At 42.8% G+C, this 15,677-nt stretch overlaps 1 protein-coding gene across 1 annotated transcript in view; it reads left to right on the top strand.

The window, feature by feature from the left end:
* The window catches only part of Pamr1 (peptidase domain containing associated with muscle regeneration 1), an 89,664-nt gene that overhangs the window by 32,239 nt on the left and 41,748 nt on the right, over window positions 1-15,677 (top strand). The window contains exon 3 of the mRNA XM_028877926.2: window positions 5,811-5,939. Coding sequence (XP_028733759.1) covers window positions 5,811-5,939 — 129 coding nt within the window. The remainder of the gene's footprint in view (window positions 1-5,810; window positions 5,940-15,677) is intronic.

Consider the following 15,677-nt stretch of genomic DNA (forward strand, 5'->3'; position numbering starts at 1 on the left):
TAAGGGAGAGCTATTTGAAAGAAGGAGCAGGAGCCAAATTAGGAAGGGCTGTTCCCAAAGCCCCGCTATGAGATTCAGGTTATTGGAGATCTTTTCGGGAAAGGTTAAAAGCAATTTCTCTTTAGCTATAGATAGAGAAAGGACCTGGAGGAGGGCAGGATGAGGGGCAAGAGGGAACTGATGGGGGCTACAATGAAGGTCAGGGGCTGGTGGATAGAGTTAGGGAGAGGGCTGAGAATCATCAGGGAGTGGAATTGGCCATAGTTTGGAATTGGTCGGGAAGAGCAGAAATCAAGGATGATGGATGCTGAGCCTCTCACCGCATTTCCATTGTGACGGGCACTGAACGTTTTCCAGCATGAAAAACAAGAAACTATTGCTGCATTACACTATGACATCCCCAACACCCCGGAGGCTCATCTTGTCCCTCTGGGAAAGGTCAGATGGGAGGATGCAGAGACTGCCCAGTGGGCTTTCTGAAGGCTGAAGAATGAAATATCAAAACCGTGCTGGTGGAATTTCTTTCATTTTCGTCTTCTCCCTTCTTTAAGAACAGAGAGTAGCTTTGAAAATGAAACCAGGATTGGCTTCAGTAGACCTGTACCACTGAGTTCAGAAAGGAAACTCACCACCCCAACTCCCTGACAGGCGAGGCGGGCCTGTGGAGAAATGGCTGAACACTCCTCAAGATTCCTCTATTATGGGACACTAGTCGTGGTCTGCATGGCTTTGAATGGTTTGGGAGAGACCTGTGTTTGCTGTTGGGTAACCACAGGGTAGCCTCAGCTATTATAAAGTGATGTGAGGGTCAGTCAGGCACATGATAGGCAACAGGCAGCACCCAGGGTCTGCAGTGTCTCCTTCAGAGGTTCTAGGAGTGATCACTGGCTCTGAAGAGTGAAGGACTGTCCCATAAGAATCACTCTGCAACCCTGAAAGGCAAGCAAGGCAAAGGGAAGAAGGCTGCTTTGAAACTCCTTTTCAGAGCAGTGAGCTGATTCACTAGCAGCCACCATTGAGGATCCAAGAAGTCTCAGTGTGTGTCCTTGGGAACTGCAGTTTGTTTATATTTGTAGTTTATCAACTTCAGGCATTACCTTCTTTAGCATGTACATGATCCCATTTTAGGTCTCTGAGAACCTATTTAGTCCTTTAGTCCTTGTCCTTCAGACATGTCCACTGGTGTGATCACACTAGTTTTAGAAGGCTTCTTGGGTTTCTATCATGAACGAGTCTTTCAGATTTCGTATATATTTCCAGCCCAGATCTTTCATCAGCTATTTCTCCAAGAAACTCTTATCCTAAGAGTGCAGTCTGGGTGTTGGCAGTATTTCTGGATTGTTGGTAGGTGTGGTGTTTTAATGTAATTGGCCCCCATAAGCTTATAGGGAGGGGCACTATTAGGAGGTGTGGCTTTGTTGGAGTAGGTATGGCCTTGTTGGAGGAAGTGCGTCACTATAGAGGCAGGCTTTGAGATCTCATATAAGCTCAAGCCATGGCCAGTATCTCAGTCCTCTTCCTGTTGGCTGTGGATCAAGATGTAGCAGGTCCTTTTCCAGCACCAAGTCTCCCTGCATGCCACCATACTCTCCGCCATGATGATAATGGACTAAACCTGTGAAACTGTAAGCCTCCACCTTAATTAAATGTTTCCTTTGTAAGAGTTGCTGTGGTCATGGTGTTTCTTCACAGCAATAGAAACCCTAAGACAATAAATAATCATTTTTTATTTTCTTTCTTCGTGAGATATTTGTTAGAGCGCGCGCGCACACACACACACACACACACACACACATCCCTGCACTGATAGGAATCAAGCCCAGGATGCCTGGTATGTTACCATTGTGCTACATGCCCAGACCATGATGCTTTTAAGATAGGATCTCTCCATTAGCTCAGACTGTTCTTGAGCAAAATCCACCTCTTGAGTGCTGGATTTAAAGACATGGTCAGAGTGTAGATCTATCACCTATCTATAAATCAATCAGTCTATCTGTCTATCTACTTACCTATCTATCTGTCATCCCTTTAGTATCTATCCTCTACCTACCCTTTTTAAAGAAAAATAGAATGCATGCAAATACTCAGGTCTATACATAACAGTACAAGGCTGTTTACTACTTTGATTTTCTCTCAAGGTGAAAAACCATTTCCTACTAATATTAATGTAATTCCTTATTTGCCTCATCTTATAGCATACTATAAATGTGCAAGATAAGAATAGCATTGTCTGTATCACCAATAATCCCACTGCATACAGTTATGATTCTTTATGGTTACCCTTGACTTGGGAATGCATGCCAGTAGATGTGTACAATCAAAATGCTATATTGTAAAATCAATAAATGTGGCTTCCTCTTTGGTGTTATGCTGCCTATCTAATATCTAGATAGGTTAATTGTTTTCTATATCTGAAAATGCAAGGGAATAGACACATGCATTTATTTCTCTTTCCCTATTTCACACAAAAGACAACATACCATAAACATTGCTAATTATCTGGTAGTATTTTTTTCATAACAATATGTGCTGGAGATATTTTACATCAGATAGATCCATCTTCTTCATTTCTTTTCACAGTTGCATATGACTGCATTGTGTGAATTACTATATCTTGTTGGCATTGGGCTGTTTCTAGCCCTTAGCTATTGTAAGTTGAATATTTACTACCTGCAGTGCTTGGGACCCAATATATTTTGGATTTTAGACTCTAGAGAATTTTGCACATATAAGTAATGAGGTGTTTTAGAGGTGGCACCCAAGGCTAAATGTGAAATTCCCTTATCTTTTATGCAACTTATACCCATAGTTTGAGGTAATTTTATATAGTATTTTTAAATATATCCTTTGTTTTGGATATTATCTGCCTATGGAATTTTTTTTTTTTGTTTTTTTTTTTTTTGTTTTTTTTTCCGAGACAGGGTTTCTCTGTGTAGCTTTGCGCCTCTCCTGGAACTCACTTGGTAGCCCAGGCTGGCCTCGAACTCACAGAGATCCGCCTGGCTCTGCCTCCCGAGTGCTGGGATTAAAGGCGTGCACCACCACCGCCCGGCATGCCTATGGAATTTTTTACTTGAAGTGACATGTTTGCACACACACACACACACACACACACACACACACACACACACACACACAAATCCTATTTGAATTAAAAAAAACCCTCAGATTAGGGAAGTCCAACCTGTCTCAACAACACTACAGTGAATACTCTTAAGCATACATTAATTAGTATTTTTTCAGTTTATCTTAGAGGTAGATTCCTAGAAGTGAGGTCATGGGTAAAAGGAAAGCAATATGCTGTTTTCTAGCTTTTGCCTAATTCTTTGCTATGAATTTAGCACTCATGCTGAGGGTTTGTGAGGGTATTGTTTTAGCAACCTCTGTAACAAAGTATGTCATCTGGATTTTTATCAACCTCATATGTGGAAAATGGAATGCCATTATAGCTTCAGATTACATTTCTGTTGTAAAAGAAAGTGATGGTCTTAGTTTTGGGGGGCTGTGGATATAACTCAATTGGTTGATTTGACCCCGTGTACTGCATAAGCTTGGTGCTGTGACCTATGATCAATCCCTGACCTCTGAAGATCAAGGCAAATAGGATCAGAACATCTTCAGCTACATAGGAAGTTTGAGGGCAGCTGGGCTTTTTTTTTTTTTTTTTTTTTTTTAATGATCATCTCTTCGCTGTTGTAAGTGATATAGGGGTAATTGAGATCTGGGGACATCAGTGTCAAAGGTGTCAATGATAACCTCCAGTGGCATCCAGCTAAGTCTATGCCCTGGATAGGCCGGTGTGAATTCCTTTGATCCCAGACTGTGCAGCTCTGTGATAGCCCCTTCGGCAACCTGTGAGCTTCCTAGCGTGTCTCCTGCAGAGCGTGGCTCACCTCCATCTCTAAGATGGGTTTTGTGGCTGGAACCTAAGGACCCCAATGTGTGGCTGTGCCAAGGAACAGAGTTAGCAGGGCTGTTGAGGACAGGCTCTGAGTCCATTCACCTCTTCAGTGACAAGTGAGTGGAAGGCTCAGGGAGTCCAGTTGTGGGGCACAGGATGGGCTAACCACATTAATCATACCAGCAGCTCAGCTTCTCGGGTAGGAGGGAAAGCAAAGTCAGGAGGAAATGGAAAGAGGACTGAGTCCAACTGCTATAGAACACACACACACACACACACACACACACACACACATACACCATACACATACACACATACAGACACACCACACACACACACACACACACACACACGTACAACACACACACACACACCATACACATACACACACACACACACCACACACACACACACACACATACACACACGTACAACACACACACACACACACACACACACACACACGAAGAGAAGAAGGATGTTGTCAGCTCGAGCAAACAGTGGCCATCTCCAGCAGCAGTTCATTAGTCATTCACTCTTTGGGATAATTTTTATTCAGCACTAAACTGGGTTCTGGGTGTTTAATGCAGAAGAAGATATATCTCCTTGATTGAGTCCGTTGTAGGAGAGTACAATAAGTGGTAACATTAGGCATGGAGTGTACAATGATAAGGATAAGCCAGGTGGAATTATGGGAAAGCACAATAGTAATAGTTCATAATCTGAGAGCACTTACTACTATGCGCCAAACACTTTACACATGTTAATGAATTTTTAAACAATTCCGAAAGGTAGATACAATTTAATCACATCTTGCCATTAGGGCATTAGGGCAGGGCTGAGGTTCTGATAAATGAGAAGGAATTATTTCTACGTTTTCTCACCCTCCCTCAACCCTTCAAGAGACCTTGCTTTTGAGGAGAACCACACACGAACAATACTCAGGTCTCTCTATCGAGCTTTTCCTCTGGGGGCTCCCTGCCTAACCTTTCCAGGGCAAGATGCTAGCTGGCCATTGGCACTGATTTCATGCTGTATTTTTGTGATAAAAGTGCATGATGTAGATGAATATTTAATAGAAAGGTATTTACCATTTGTAAATAAAAAGGAATGATGAAAACAAAATGCATAGTACACTGAAGAAATTTAATTTGTGTGTGTGGATATGTATTCAGCTGTATGTGTATGCATGCATACATGTATGCTTATGTGTGAGGTCAGAGGACAACATTGACTGCCATTCCTCAGGCATGGTCCAACCTTGTTTTTTGAGACATGGTCTCTCACTGGCTTGGAACTTGCCAATTAGTTTAGGCAGACTGACCAGTGAGCTCCTGAGATCTACTTGTCTATGCTTCTGCAGAACTGGGATTACAAATTCACACCATTATGCATCATACCCAGCTTATTTATTTATTTAATAAACCTGGTTCTAGGATTGAACTCAGGTCTGGATTATCTTCCCAGCCACAAGGTATAAGAAAGAGTATTAACAGAATTCTCCAGATGATACCATTTTGGGTGTTTTTTTTCTTTTTCTTTTTATTAAATAAATTATTTTGTTTGTCTGAATTTTCTATTATACAGTAAACATAAAATAAATTTGCAAAGAGCAAAAACTAGTACCACACTGGCTGATTTCACCCTGCACTACAAGCTGTTTTGTATGACTTTCTTTAAGACGACAGCCACTAATCAGGAAGATGCTCAAATCCCCACACTCCTTGCTGAATCCCAGTGACTCTCCTGTTCCTTAGGAGGAGCAGGTTCACCTGAGATCTTTGGAGTCTTTCCAGGGCCAGGTGCCCCAGGCAGAGATGGGGCTGTGCAGAAAGAGAGACATGCAGTTTGTCTCCCGAGAAGACTCAGAATCTGCAAACGTGTAGACTAATATTTTGTGATGTTTCAGGTTGTACCATCTTTGAAAACTGCAAGAGTTGCCGGAATGGCTCGTGGGGCGGAACTCTGGATGATTTCTACGTGAAGGGATTCTACTGTGCAGAGTGCAGAGCAGGCTGGTACGGAGGAGACTGTATGCGTAAGTAGATGCCCTGCGCACATGCTGAAGCTCCATCTAGACTTGGTTCAGCTTTCACGTCCCAGCGTACAACACAACTCAAGTTTATCTCGTTAGAATCTGAGTTTTGGAAAGTTTGTGGCCAGAAGGCTCTATAGATAGGTAGGACTATGAAAACAAAGATGTGCTTTCATCTCTTGAGGGTGGATAACAGACATACGTTTGGGATTGTTGCTTCCAGAAGCTTCCATATCTGGCTTTCAAGTTTGCCTTTTGCTCAAGTGAAGCAGAAATGTTGCACACACAACATGCCCGGCGTCTGTGCCAGGAGAACATGAGAGGTGGCTTTGGTCAGCAGACAGTGAAACAGCATCCACTGTTGCCATCTGTAGTACAGTTAAAATAGGAATGTCTTTGATAAATTTCTTAACTCCTGAATTAAATCCTTGAAACCAGAGCAAACTGCCAGTACACCACTTTACCCGGGAAGGGAATTCTTCTGCAAAGTACTTGATCTTGGAGGATTAGTCTTTGTTATTCTTCTTGAAGCTTAAAAGTTCTTTGAAATGTAGAATAGAAATCTAGCACTTCTCTTAGGCCAGGACACACCTCACGGCTGGCCTTGGATGTCCTCTGAGAGCCTGCATCCACAGCAATGCCCGTGCTGTGCGATTTCAGCAGCTCTGCTTTCTTTATGTGCTTTTTAGTGGAATCAGAGGCAGTTAGGACAGTCAGCTTCACTTCTATGAACAACATTCCTGTTTACAAAGATGGTTTGGAGTGATGCTGACCCGACCACTGGACCCGATTTGTAGCCAAACACTTGTAGTTTTGAGATGCCACCATAGCCAGGGGAGGAGAGGGTTTGTCTATATTCCGGGGTGAACCTAACAGTTCTAGAATGTGGGTAAATTTTGAAGTGCCAGTCTCTGCTGCAGATTTAAAACTTCCACGCCATTTTAATTGGGTTCTAGGAAATTTAATTTGGGGATTTGTTCATTTTTTTTCCTCAGGTAGCTCAGCTGCAGATATAACCCATTCTTCACCCTGGCAGCTATTCTGTGAGATAGTGTGGGAGGACAATGATCAGGATACAAGCTCTGCAATGACACAGACCTGGGTTGAAGTAAAAATTACCTATAACTTCCTATGACTTTGGGCAAGTCATTTAGTCTTGATGATAGTTGCTGTCTCCTCTTAAAAATATGGAAGAATGATGTCTGCCTTACAGAGCTGATTAAATGAGATTAAACACATATGAAGCATTTATTGCTTTGCTTAGAGATAGCGAAAGCCCAATGCCATGTACATATATGACATATTGAATGTTTTCCATATGCCTCTAATTGATACGATGGTAAGAAGTCAAAATATAAAAGTACTTTCAGTAGTAGATTAGGAAAGTCACAGGGTCCTGTAAAGATAATTCAGTCAGTGAAATGCCTTGCCTTGTAAGCATGAGGACCCAAGTTTGATCTCTAGCACCTATATAAAATGCTGGGCATGGTGGTATAGGGGAGATGGAGACAGGTGGATCACTGGAGATTGCAGACCACCAAGCTTAATCTACTTGGTGAGTGTCAGGCCAGCCAGAGATAAAAGAGATGGAGAGTATCTGCGAAATGACTCCGAAGATCCCCTGATTCCCACATGTGCAAATACACGAGCACACACACACACACACATACACACATATACACACACATACTCACACACACACACTCACACACACACTCCACATGGACACCCACAAAAAGAAAATAACATCATTATAATGCATGGCTTTAGATTTCTTGTTGGAATTTTTTGTAAATAAGATAACTTTAGGGTTTTCACTAGCTTTAGGTTATATTGGGACTGTGTGTGTGTGTGTGTGTGTGAAATGCCAAATCAAGATTCAATCACATGTGGTCCTGCTGATAAGATAGGTAAAGAGTTTAGATGGTATTCAGGTGCAGTGGGAAACCAAGGATGAGATTTGAACTTGAGCTGGACTAAGTGCTCTGAGAACACCATTAAGTGAACAATTATTACAGACAGAGAGAGGCATATAGGGGTCTCTTCTGAAATTATCACTGAATTGCAATTTCTTCCTTCCTTTTGTTCCCTCCAAACCCTCTCATATACCCCTCCATGCTCTTCTTCAAATCGTGGCCCCCTTTAAAAAAACTAATTATTTCCCTGTCTCGAAAAACCAAAAAAAAAAAAAAAAAAAAAAAAAAAAAAACCACAACTAATTATTATCGCGCGCTCACACACACACACACACACACACACACACACACACACACACACACTCTTCCTGTTCAGTCTGTATAATGTTACTTGTATATATGTTTCCAGGGCTGACCATTTGGCATTAGACACTCAGTTGTCTGTAGTTCTTTATGTAGGGTTGAGGCTTCATGGGTTTTTCTCTATCGTTTGGTGTGTTCATGTGTGTCATCCTTATTTAGTTCATGCTTGTGCAGCCATGTTAGTGAGGGACCTCGAGTTTGTCTGATTCCCACTCTGAGCAGCTGCCCAAGTGGGTGTTGGTAAGTGAGATGGTGCTCCACTTGAGATCAGTGGACATCCGTGCATCAGTAAGAGACTGTATACCTAATAGGTTCCTGGAACTCAAAGAACTCCAGATACGGAAGCCATTCCATACAGGTATGAGTGTTTACCCGAGGTCATGCACTGAAGAGTAAGGCCCTGAGAAACCAAGGTCTACAGTTCGTCTCTGCCGTTCAACAGGGACCCACTATGTTATATTGCCCAAGCTGGGCTCTAACTGCTGGCTCTGAGAAACCGAGGTCTACAGTTCATCTCTGCCATTCAATAGGGACCCACTATGTTATATTGCCCAAGCTGGGCTCTAACTGCTGGTTCTTTTGCTTCATCCCCCGTCTCTCTCATCACACTATTATCTTACCTTCTACCAGAGAATTCCTGTCTAATAGGTCTGTTGTTTCAGGAAAAGTAGGGACTGAGCACTCTGCTGAGATTAGAGTGGAGTCAGGCTGGGACCCTCAAGAGTCCCAAAGGTTTAACATTGTCTTGTAGGAAGCGGGAAAGGGACCACAAGTGTGGTAAGGCATGCACAAATATCCAGAGATGAAGCAGCAGATGGAGCTGCTATGAGCTGCTATGAAGGTGACGTGGTCAGTTAGGGTAGTTGAGAGCTCCTATCCAGCTGCACGGGAGCAGAAATGATGTCTGCTGTTTGGCTGACCCAGAGCTGGCTAAGACATGACTATGGCCTCAAGTTGGAAAGGGCATGAAAGTAGAAAGAGCCTAGTGGAGGCAGAATGGGGACTGGGGACAGTCATGAGCTAGAACAGTGGTTCTCAGCCTTCCTAATGTTGTGGCCATTTAATACAGTTCCTCCTGTTGTAGTGACCCCCAAACAGAAAATTATTTTTGTTGCTACTTCATAACTGTAATCTTGCTACTTTTATGAATCCTAATGTAAATATCAGTGCTTCCTGATGGTGACCTCTGTGAAAGTCGTTAGACTCCCAAAGGGGTTGCACCCCACAGGTTGAGAACTGCTGGGCTAAACAATCTGATCTGACGACAGTCAAGCAGTGGTGCCTCATAGACAGCAGAGGTGTTATAGTCAAAGAACGGGATTTCTAAGCTGACATTCCCAAGGTTGTGGTAATGGAGTGTTCAGTGCTGTCCTGGGTAGAGCTCTGGGCTGCAGCCTCAGGCAGTAGGCAGAAGCCATTCAGAACTCCATTCAGGCACAGAGACACATTTAAGGTTTCTGCTCACATCAGTTCACTAACATCTCACCAGCCAAAAATAAGTCACTAAGTTACAAATCAGCCAGTAGGTACATGTACTTTATGCCAAGGGGAAATGCACTCCACTTACCTCATGTGAGTGTGTTTGGGGTCGAGGGGAGGGAAAGAATATTTGCATCCAGGAGATCAATAAGGCATAGTTACAGAACAGTAGGTACCCGGAGATATCCCATAGATAGCCTTTCCTAAAGACTCTATTGGTTGGGTCTTGGGTTGAGCCACAGTATGAGAGCTGGCTGCAAAGTCTAATGGTAACACTCTAAGAGCCAGGCTCTCTGAAGGACAGCAGCTGGCTCGGAGCTGACAGTGATCTCACTAGATAGGTCAAGGAGATGCCTGTGATGTTATCCATCAGCTTGCAGATTCATTCAAAAGAATGCATCCGGGGTGCCGGACACAGGACGACAAGCAAACAGACATGGTTTCTGCTGTTGTAGAGCCGCGAATCAGCAAAGGAAGGCAAAAACAACAACAAAGAGTGAAAACAAACACAGAAAGCAGTTAATTCTGTGAAGTAAACACACAGAATAAGGGCCAGATTCCTCTCTGCCTCTGATTCTGTCTTAGACACATGGGGTGGTGTGATTGCATTCTGCCTGTTTTGAAAGTCTCTTTCTGCACAAACTGTATGTCATCACAGCTGCCAGCACAAGTGGAGCATTTATTATGGGCTGGTCATCACAGAATACAGTGAGTCCTCAGGAGGGTAAATTCCATCTGTGGAAAAAGGTCAACCTCAAGAAGATACCAATTTTATGCTATTAGATTCTTACCACCTACACTTCATTCTGTCACTACATAAATTCCAAGTGATTCATGTTTCTGTCTGCTGAATGCCTATCTGGAGCTGGGCATTAAGCTGCCTTCTGTGATGAGGGGACTGGGTAGTTGGGTGGCCCTGTCCTTGGCCGGGGCACAATGCAGGAGCTACAAGGCAGTACCAGAATTTCCCCAGTAGATGGCGCCCAAACAATCCTTTCTATCTGTCTTTATCTTGAAGGAGGGTTTTTTTTTCCTGTAGGGCACCTCTTGGAGGGCTCCTGCAGTTTCCCTCCCTGAGTACCACGTACAGCCTTAGCAGGAAAGAGGAAAGGCCAGTCAACATTGAAAGACATTAGGTGATATTAAAGCATTAGAACATTCAGCACTGGAGAGACGGAATAGCACCTTAATTTGTTAACTGTCCATATTGATGATAATATTAGCCCACCTCCTAACAGTCTTAAAACTTAGTATGTGATTGTTTCATCCATTGCTATGGTCCAGGAGAATGCTTGAGTCCAGGGCCTAGAGAGCTTACTCATTTTCACCTTCCTATGCAAGAAAGACAGTTTGGTGGTCTCAAACTATCCATGCTAAGAGCCAGGGGGCTTTATTACTAAAGGAAAGATCTGTTTCTTTGTTCTTTCTCTCAACTTTTAAATTAGAATAATTTCAAGTCTACAGAGTTGAAAGAACTCTTTGCATCCATGTTGTCTGTCTGGACTCACCAATTATAGTTTTCCAATATGTGACATTATTTCTCTTTTTCTGTTCTATAATCTTCAACATTTTGTGTCTTATAATATTAGCATAATCTTTCCTTGCTGTTTTCTTCTGAGACAGGGTCTCAGGATGTAGCACAGGATGGCCTGGAAGCCTCTGTTCTCCCGCTGCATCCTTCCATGCGCTGGAGTGACAGCCGTATTTCATGATGTCTAACTAATTCTCCTTTCTGAGCCTCAAATTGGCCCAGGGAAGAGCCTTTAAACAGTCTCCACATGTTGGTTTTTGAGCAACCTTTCCTCTTTTCAGTCCTCATAAGTATTTTAAGTTCATGTGTATTTCTCTTCCCCGGGGCCTGAAACTGGTCATTGTCTGTGACTCTGGATTCCTTTCAGTGGGGAGTGGTACTCAGGGTTGTCACCAAGTGCTGCCAGTTGAGGCGCCAGGATCTGAAGTTAAGCCCAAGGCTGTCTTCAGAGCTCCTTAGACGGGAAAGTTGGCTTCTCACGTGGAACCACCTGCTGCCCTCCAGGGATGGCTTCTGGAATAGGATTTGTGTGTGTGTGTGTGTGTGTGTGTGTGTGTGTGTGTGTGTAAATGGATGTTTTGTTCTTTGTAGCACTAATCTTAAAAAGTCTTATTAATAAAAACAAACCTGAAGCCAGGTATTGGGGAGAATGCTGGAAGATCAGAGAAGCAGAACAAGCCACAGCTACCTCACCTCACCAATTCCTTAGCTGATCCTGTTTCCTCAGACTGGAAGCCTCTGAGTTCTCATTCAAATGGGTCTCAGCTGAACTGCTTCTTGAAAGCCTGAAAGCTTAGCCAACCTAGTTCCTGTTTTTCACGCCTTATATACCTTTCTGCTTTCTGCCATTAAATCCTGGGATTAAAGGCAGGAGTCACCATGCCTGGCTATTTCCAGTGTGGCCTTTAACTCACAGAGATCCAGGTGGATTTCTGCTCCTGGAATGCTAGGATTAAAGGTGTGAGTGCCACCATTTTCTGGCTTCTATGTCTGTCTAGTGGCTGGTCTGTTCTCTGACCCCAGATAAATTTATTTGGGTGCACAATATTTTGGGGAACACAATATCACCATAGTTCCTGTTTTAAAAATTTAATTTTCATTGCATATATTCATTATACATGGTACTATGTTGCCTAAGGACAATTTTACACAATATGTATTGGACATTGAACATATTCTCTCCATCTTACCCCTCATTCTTTTTTTTTTTTTTTTTTTTTTTCCGAGACAGGGTTTCTCTATGCAGCTTTGCGCCTTTCCTGGAACTCACTCTGTAGCCCAGGTTAGCCTCGAACTCACGATCCTCCTGCCTCTGCCTTCCGAGTGCTGAGATTAAAGGTGTGCGCCACCACTGCCCGCCTTCCCACCCCTCATTCTTAGCCCCCACCTCCTGTTAGTCCCCTTTCGCTTCTACTTCCATGTCATGTACACACACATAATTTTTACATATTTATATAAAATGTAGGGACACCATTTTAGAGAAAGCATATGATATTTGTCTTTCCAAGGCTGGCTTAATTTGCTTAATATGATCATCTCCAGTTGTATCCATTTTCTTACAAATGACAACTTTGTTCTTCTTTACGGCTGAGAAATTCCATGTGTACATAGGACATGTTTCTTTATCCATTGCCACATTGTTGAACACTTATGTTGGTTCCATAATTTAGATACTGTGAATGATGCTGCAATAAATATCAATGTACATGTGTCTCTGTTATGCTGTGTTGGCTTGGAGTCCTTCAGGTGAGTACCCAGGAGTGATAGAGCAGAGTCATGCCTTTCTAGCTTTAGTTTTTTTGAGAAAATCTGATAGTAACTGGACTTATTTCTGTTCTAGCAATCTATAAGGGTTCCCTTTTGTCCACATCCTTGCCAATATTTGTTGTGATTCATTTCTTAGTGACTGCCTTTCTAACTGGGGTGTGATGGAATACTAATGTAGTTTTAATTTTTATTTCTCTGATGGCCATTAAGCTTGAACATCTTTTTCATGTGTCTATTGGCTATTTGTGATTTATCTTCTCCAAACTGTCTGTCCATTACCCCATTTATTTATTGGGTGGTTTGATTTCTTACTGTTTAGTTTTTGAGTTCTTTGCATGTTCTAGATATTAATCCTATCTCAGACATATAGCTGGTGAAGATTTTTCTACCATTTTTGTAGACTTTCCCCTCACTTGATTAACTATTTTCTTTGCTGTGCAGAAACTTTAATTTCACAAGGTCCTGTTGGTCAATTGCTGTCATTATTTCCGGAGTGACTTAGCTTTATTCAGAAAGTCTTTTGCTTATTCCTTATCTTGAATCATTTCCTTACTTCCCTTAACAGATCCCGAGTTTCAGGTCTTATATTAAGACCTTAGATCCATTTGGAGTTGCTTTTATACAGGATGAAAGCTGGGTATCCAGGTTCATCTTAGAACAGTATTTATTTAGCTTGACCCTCAGGATGGTCCTTGCTCACCCACACATCTGAGCAGCAAGAGGACCTCGGGCCTTGTGGATGTTACCCTGGTGGCTAATGTCACAGTGATCCCAACAATGCAACCACTGAAGGATATTGGGGATCTAAGAAGGTTAGGAAAGCAACCCAGATGAGAGGATTTATGGGGAGAGATTATGGCCCCCTAATACGTTTATCTTCTTACTTATGTTTTGGGCAGAGACAGAGGAGAAGAGGTACTGGCTGTGAGCCATGCCCCCCAAATGTTTGAGGGCTAGGAAATATGAGATGATTTGTGAAGGATATATCCAGAAGTGATTAAAAGAAAATTTGAGAGGGGAAAGATTAGAGGAAGAAGGAAGGGTGGGTTAGGGATTGGGGACAGAGATGAGGAGCAGAGATCACTCATTGAAACTGGATCATCTTGCCACAGCTTTCTGGGTCCTGACTTTTTTTTCTTCCTTCCTTTCATTTTTTTTTTTTTTTTAGATGGGGTTTCTCTGTATAGCTTTGGAGCCTGTCCTGTACTGGAACTCACTCTGTAGCCCAGGCTGGCCTAGAACTCACAGAGATCCACCTGCCTCTGTTTCCTGAGTGCTGGGATTAAAGGTGTGCGCCACCACTGCCTGGCGAGTCCTGACTTTTCTAGGGAAAGAACAATTCACGGTTAGGTCTACGGTGAGGAGGGTATCATGTAGTGGTTAGTAGCCAGAAACTGGAGCTGACAAATTTGCAAATCACAGGTTCTTTTTTATGAGTAGAGACAACAGTGGCCCTTGGTCCCTAGAGAATATGTTTATTTATTTATTCTTGTAAGAGTTAAATCAAGTGCTGCCTATAAGTTCCTTAGTCTGAGAAATAATAACTACTCAATAAACAGTTAATGTGTGTGCTGGTTAGTTTCTACTGTCAACTGGACACAACCTAGAATCACCCAGGAGCAAAGTCTTAACAAGAAATTATCTAGTTTGGCTGATAGGTACATCTGCAGGGAACTGTGAAGTTGTGTAGGAAAACCCAGCCCACCGTGGGTGCACCATTCCCCAGGCAGTGGGTCCTGAACAGTATACAAAGGAGGAAGCTAGCAAGCAAGCAAGCAAGCGTGTATGCATGCACCACTTTTCTCTGCTTTTGTCTGTGGACGTGAATAGCTGTTCCTAGCTCCCACCACTGTGACTTTCCTGATATGACGGACTGTAACCTGGGACTGTAAGCCAAATAAACCATTCTCCCTTAAGTTGCTTTTTGACATAGTAATAGAAATAAAATCAGAACAATGCTATTCTTATTACTAACCCAGAGCAATGAACTTAGATTTATTTATTTATTGCTTATTTGTTTGTGAGCACACACGTGTGTCTGTGTGTACATATGTGTGTTTGACATGGGCAGAAATTAATATAAAAGAGGTACATTGCAAAAGAAAAATCCTGAGAGGGAAAAAAAAAAAAAGAGGAAGTAGTCATGCCAGCATAAGTGTTCCTTGGTAAATAGAACTTCATGTTTCCTGTCTGATAAGTTTCTTGACACCAGGTCGTTAACATTTGGACTGCTACAGACAGCTGTCGATGCCTCACCAGCTGGAACTCAGTGTCTGGGGAGGAGGAGAATGCTCGAAGACCCCTTCTTCTCAAACAGTAAAAAATAACTAGGTTAGCAAGAATGCAGTCAGGATTGCGGCAGTTATCTGTGACTATAGAACCTGAAAGACTTGGCTCTCCAGAGGTAGGGTTTCTTTCCCAGATGGACAAGGACCTAGGATGCTGTGTCCCTAGAGTTGGTTGCTGAAGCAGGCGGAAGACAAGGTTCAGACTTGTCCAGACTGTGCCTGTCCGAGGAAGAACAGAAGCCGGGCCTTGGTGATCCTATGAGCCAGCCTGTTGGAGCAGAAGCTGAAATAGAAGACAATCTCCTCCTAGTATTTTCTGAAAGGAAGTTTTGTGAATTGACCTGGGTAAGGCTGGACAGCAGATCTCTACAGGGGGTGTCATTACAGGATCATAAAC

This window comes from Peromyscus leucopus, chromosome 4, assembly GCF_004664715.2.
Source record: "Peromyscus leucopus breed LL Stock chromosome 4, UCI_PerLeu_2.1, whole genome shotgun sequence".
NCBI classification, from domain to species: Eukaryota; Metazoa; Chordata; class Mammalia; order Rodentia; family Cricetidae; genus Peromyscus; species Peromyscus leucopus.